A 6,287-nucleotide genomic window follows, 5' to 3' on the forward strand; every position below is an offset into this window, starting at 1 on the left:
TATAGTAGCAAAGTAGAGAAAAAAATGTAAAACTTTTTAAAGATGTTGGGGGGGGGGGGCAGAACTGAAAATTTTTATCATATTTCTTATAACATATTAATATTTTCATTTTCCTTAAGAATAATAGAAATATTTAGAGCAGTGACCGTAGGCAGTTCAACCGTCGGGGAGGGGGAGGAATCGGTTGAGTTCAATGGTCCGGGATTTTCGGAGGGTGATAGAGGGACCAGATTTTGCAGGCTTGGTCATAGTACTAAATACTATAAAAAAGAAAAGGGGTAAGTACCATCGGTTATTCATTATAAGATGACAGCAGCCCCTTAGTGGGTTGTTTACATAACCGTGACGGCAACCAACGCCCCGGAAGTTCAGTTCGGATTTTCCTAATTAAAAGTGAAAATGAAATGGAACTGCATTTGCCGCACCGCAGGATCAGTGCGGATTTAAAACTTTAGTTAACTCAAAAAAATATATGGAACAGTTTGCTCGTTTGCTCCGCACAGCAGTAATAGTCCGGATTTACAACTTAAGTTAAATTGAAAAATAACGAACGACGTTCGCCGACCGCTGGATTAGAGCGTTGAGTCCAAAATTACATCATAAGGAACGGCATTCGCCGTACCACAGGATTAGATTTAAGTCCTAAATTAATTGATAAATAAGAAATGGTATACGCCACACCGCAGGATTAGAACGGATTTAAGTCCATAATTAAATTAAAAAAATATATAAGGAGCGGCATTCGCCACACCACAGTATTAGTGAGGATTTAAATTTATCTAATCGAGTTGTCACGGTCGATGGTATATGGGGTAAGTAAAATCTAGTCGCAAATGATTTATTGAATTTCAGTAAGTAAAACAAATTTTTCGTCGTAGTTTACATAAAAAAAATGATGCCGATTACATAATTTTTACCTATATATATATACCAAAAGTGGGTTGACAACAACTATTGTTCTTGCCATAAAAGAAATAACTATTTTCACAGTATAGTACTATTATAAAAGATTTCATACTTATTCGCCGTTCTTAAATCTGGCTTGGACCAGTTTCAAGTGGTTTTTGGTCAAGAAAAAAAAGTCATAACAAGGTTTTATAAATTTTAATGTCGCGTAAAAAAAAAGAATGTAAAGAAAAATGATATACAAAAACAAAAAAGATAACTGATAAAAAAACGTGGGGGAGATTGCGAAAGAAAAACGGTTTATATTCCCTTTTCTTTAAACACAACAATAATAATTTTCAACCATTAACGCCATCTATTTTTTTAATTTTTGGTAAAAATGTATAGGAAAAGTCGATAGCGTCGCCAAGGTTTTGACATCCTATATATATTTATAAAAGATGTCTAAATAAAAAGCAAAAAAAAATTCGAAAACAAACTCCTTTTTTTACTTAAAAATACAGGTAAACTGGAAGTTAAAGGCTCAAATTAGTGCCAATTTTTATTGTTTTTTGATAGCCCTTTAGAGATTTTTTTAAACTACAATATATATTATATTACTATAAATAGTTTTGAGGTCTAAGCATTCTAAAAATTTCACAGATTTCAAAGTGGCCTATTTTGCACCTATGAGCCCCTATATCTCGGAAACCAGGTGTGTTAGCAAGTTAAAATAATCGGCTTTCTCATTTTTTTTACCTATCTAAATAATTCCAAAAATTTTGAATAATTTTAAATGGGGTCAGCCCAAAATATGCCTTTTTTGATCGATTTGACATGGAATGACCCTTATATCATATACATATTAGATCATGCAAATGGTTTCACCGTACAGTATTTATTGTATAGATGAGATTGTGTATCTCTAAAATTTCCAATAAAGTAACCAATGCCTTTATTATCATTTAAAACGTTGATAGCAGAGGTAAGAGTGTCAATTGATGCCAAATATAGAGAAAAATGTCGCAAGAGGCTGACATGTCTCATTTTGCAGAATGCAATAAGACATGATTTAATACACATTGATCTAAGTATAGTACAAAGGCACAATGCAAAAATATTGGAGGTAAATTTGGTTACTGAAGTGATTTGTACTAAATTGTGTTTATGTTTTACATCTAAAAATGATTGTTTTAAATATTTCATGAAAATTAGTGATATTATATCATTCATAAAATAATAATATTTTTTACATGCATTGTGTATATTTAAATCAGGGTTGGCAAGTCGGTCAATTGACCAGTCAAATTCAGTCAATTGACTGGTCAATTGACCCTAGAAGTATTTGACCTGTCAAATACGGTCAAATACTCTAAAAAATTTAAATGAAAAATAAATTAAAAATATGTTTAAAAAATGGAAAAACGATGTAAATACATGTGATCACAATGTTTGCTTATTTTTTGTGTCCACAATATCAAGAGGAAAACTCACAAGTATGTGATATAATTCAAGAATTAGCTATTTTACAAGGTAGTGATGACCAAAATATTTTAAGTGATATAATTAATTTCAGAAGCAAAAACAGCATGTTTAATATAGCAAATTATGTGGAAAGTAACCAGAAACAATCAATTCCGACCTAGTTAATAGATTAAACTTTGTCCACCCTGCCCATTAAGAGACTAACAATTCCTAGTTCTACTTCTCCTTTAGAAAGAAATAGGTCGATTTGCGTTAATATTCTTATGAAAATGGAAATCGATTGAAGATCTAAGACATCAGGAAAATTGATTAAAAAATATTAAAGAAAATGATAATATTGAATATGAATCAGAACAAAACTCTGCTACAGAGAGCTACATGTTAGTTATTGAATGACAATGAATTTAAAAAATTAATATTATAGATTCATTTTACTATTATATTCAAAATAAAGTTAATATTAACTTAAAAAAACATATATTTGAATTTGACCCCATTTGACCATATTTGACCTGTCAAATATCGGTCAATTGACCGAAACGTATTTGACCGGTCAAATGCACAACCCTGATTTATACAAACACTAAATTTTTTTTGGGCATTTTAGGAATTTTTTTGTTAGTTATACAACCCCCCCTCCCAAAAAAAAAAAATTGGATACTTTATTACATAAGTAGAAAAATTTTTTTATTTTAACTAGAACGTAAATGACATTCATTCAAATGTTTAATGAAAAAGATCAGTTTATAATCTCATTATTTTGTTATTTAGCATGAAATAAGTTCAAAAGTATGCCCTATCTGTCAAATTTTATTATAAGAGGCTGGCCCTAGACACCAAATAATGTTAATAATTTTTGAAGTAACCTGAGTTATCAGCTTCAAGTTCTAGTTTAAATTTGTTAAGCTCTTGGTCCAATTTTTTTAAGTGTTTAGAGAAGAGTTGGTATATTTTCTCTGACAACTGAGACTTTTCATCAGCCTCTTCATAGACTTTCTTGAATTCACCTTGCATTTTGTCATAATCTTTTTCCCTATCCTCAGATTTCATTCTTTTAGCATGGGAAAAAAAGTTTTCCACTTTGTGATCAAGAGAGTCCATACTGTTTTGAACCTTGATGAAAAAATCATTTAATATTTTTTTCTAATACCCAATTTTCTAAATATTAGTTAATTTAAAAAACATTTTACTCATAATATCAATAATTCTATTTAATTTTTACAATCAGAAGCATGCAATAATGTTTATTATAAGATATCAATGACCTAATGTGATAAATAAAAATCTTAGTATTATTAAGAAATATAATTCATTGGTATATTAATATCAATTTATTCTGGGGTAAGAAACGTATATGTAAAGCGAATTAATTTAAAATTATCTATTATATATACCTGCAAGTCCATTTCCCGCATTTCGGTTAATCTGTCTCTTAGTTCATCGGGTAAATGTTCGATAAGCTCAATATAATCCTCTAAATAGAGCATTTGGATTTTTTAGTTTGTTAATAAATATGTAGAATATTTCATTAAAAAAAAGTAATGTAACAGCTGTTATGTTATGTATATTGTTAATTGACAGCTACTTAGTAATGACCGTAAAATGTCTTATAATAAAGAATGCACATAAAACAAAGGTAATTATGAAATTTAAAAAATAATTTCTCGAACATTGGTTTATGTTTTTATAAAAATATTAGATGATGTACAAAGGAAAAATATTTTATAGATAGGAGTGGCGGATCTGGATGGCGTAGTCATTTTTTCATTGAACAGGCACGGTCTTGTCCCTTGTCTATGATAAGTTTTGTTGGAAATTTTTGCTTAAGATTTCATTTCTTCATTTTATTTTATTTTTTTAATTTTTCATCGCTTTTCCAAGATATGTGGTATCTATTAAATATCATGTTCCGTGATGTTTGAACTAAGTCATCTTAACAAAACAACATGTCATCGCTACCCTATGCCTTAGCTTCGTCATGTCCTAGCTATATCATGTCTTCTCTACGTCGTAATAGTTTTTAGAGGTTTATTTCCACATTATTTTTTTTGAAATAATTGAGGAAAATTAAAAATCGGAAATTATTTGCAAGAATGAAAAAAGTATTAAAGACTTAATCAAACAGGCAAAAGAGAATTTAGAATGAGCCAGAGAAAAGAGATCTAGAAGTTTAAAGTAGGGTTGTGTATTTGACATTTAGTAAGGCAGAGAAAAGAGACCTAGCAGTTTAAAGTAGGGTTGTGTATTTGACTTGTCAAATACTATTCGGCCAACTGACCGATATTTGACCCAAATATGGTAAAATTCAAATATATGTTTTTTAAATCAATATCAATTTTATTTTGTAGATAATAGTAAAATTAGTGCTGCAAACATTTCTAAAAAATCGAACGCGTTCGCTTCTTTTAAAAATACAAATTTTTATGATAAATTTTATTTTATTTTTTAATTTAATATAAATTAATGTCTTATATTTTTTTAACATAATATACTAGCCATAATATAGTTTGATAATATAATTATAAATACAATATAAAAGAGCCAATAAAAAATATTTTTTTATAAAAAATTTATCTTATTAATTTTAAATAACAATTGTTTTCAAAATTTTTATCTGATAGAGAGGAACGCTTGGCAGTTAATACGGCATTAGCTATATTAAAAACGCACTCAGAGTGGCAGATAAGATGATTGCGGTATTATACTTAATAAACAACTTTTTTAACACAGGGAATTTATTAATATTTATTGTTTTGTCCTTTTACTTCAAATTGAGATAAGTTATCCTCCTCCAATCCATCCTCTGCTTCCTCGTCCAAAAAAAGGATATCTCGAAATTAACAGTTCTTGCCAGAGACTGACGAACTTTAAACATGAAGGCCCTTTTTTTTGACTAAAGCGTTCCAATTTACCGTTCGTTTAATTTTAAAAACACTTTTTATTTTTATTTATTTGAAAAATTTAATATTAATTCCAATTTTTTAAGAACAAAGTCTTATATTTTTTAATCAGCAGTTTTTCCTTTCTCACATTTCAATTTTTTTAACATGCCATTATAGTTTATTAAATTTATTGTTTATATTTAATTTTAATAGATTAGCATAAGGATGGTTATTAATTCATCATCACATCTGATTCTGAAAATTTAAGATCAGATGAATTAACATTACCATGGCCCAAATATGATAAATATTTTATAGTATCATCCTATATTGAAGGAACTAATTCAATACTTACCAAATGTATAATCTGCACAAAAAGTATTAAGTTTCAAAATTAAAATAAATTAGTGGCCTAAATTATGGTCAACCATTGATAGACACAGTATTAAATGGTATTAATAAAAGGTATAAACCTATCACTATCAAATTAATTATAGTTATTTTTTTTTTAAAGATTTAAACATATATATATATATGAAGATCAGTATGTTCTTTCTACAATTATACATCCAGTGTTCAAGCTTCAAAGGCCATGGATAAGACTTCGAATGAACAAACTTATAACGTTAACAAAAAAATGCAATGAAAACCCTAGAAATGATAATGCAAGAACCAGGGACCTGTAGATATACCATTTGCACGGCCTGGCCCGAATTTTTTTTCAAAATTTTTTTTCGGCTCGGCCCGGATTTTTAAAATTTTAGTGCCGGGTCGTATTTTAATTTTTTAAAATATACCCTGGCCTGGCCATATATTTCAAAACCAAATTTTTGAAATCGCCATTATTAACTATAAAAATCAAAAATAAATATAATATATTTTTAAAAATTCGGGCCGAGCTGAAAATAATTTTGAAAAAAAAAATCCGGGCCGAGCCGAGCCGGGCTGTGCAAATGGTATCTCTGCAGGTCTCTGGTTCTTGCATTATCACTAGGGTTTTCAATGCATCTTTTCGTTAACGGTATAAGTAATTTT

General features: G+C 29.0%; 1 protein-coding gene across 2 annotated transcripts in view; it reads right to left on the minus strand.

The window, feature by feature from the left end:
• The window catches only part of LOC135923720 (inhibitor of growth protein 3-like), a 31,321-nt gene extending 27,418 nt beyond the window's left edge, over nucleotides 1-3,903 (minus strand). For both annotated transcript variants that reach the window (XM_065458628.1, XM_065458627.1), the window contains exons 1-2: nucleotides 3,765-3,903; nucleotides 3,237-3,483 (exon numbers count right to left, since the gene is read on the minus strand). In XM_065458628.1, the coding sequence (XP_065314700.1) occupies nucleotides 3,237-3,483; nucleotides 3,765-3,857 (340 nt within the window). In that variant the 5' untranslated portion in view covers nucleotides 3,858-3,903. The remainder of the gene's footprint in view (nucleotides 1-3,236; nucleotides 3,484-3,764) is intronic.
• Nucleotides 3,904-6,287: the final 2,384 nt, after the last annotated feature.

This window comes from Gordionus sp. m RMFG-2023, chromosome 2 (assembly GCF_954871325.1).
Source record: "Gordionus sp. m RMFG-2023 chromosome 2, tfGorSpeb1-WG-v2, whole genome shotgun sequence".
NCBI lineage: Eukaryota > Metazoa > Nematomorpha > Gordioida > Chordodea > Parachordodidae > Gordionus > Gordionus sp. m RMFG-2023.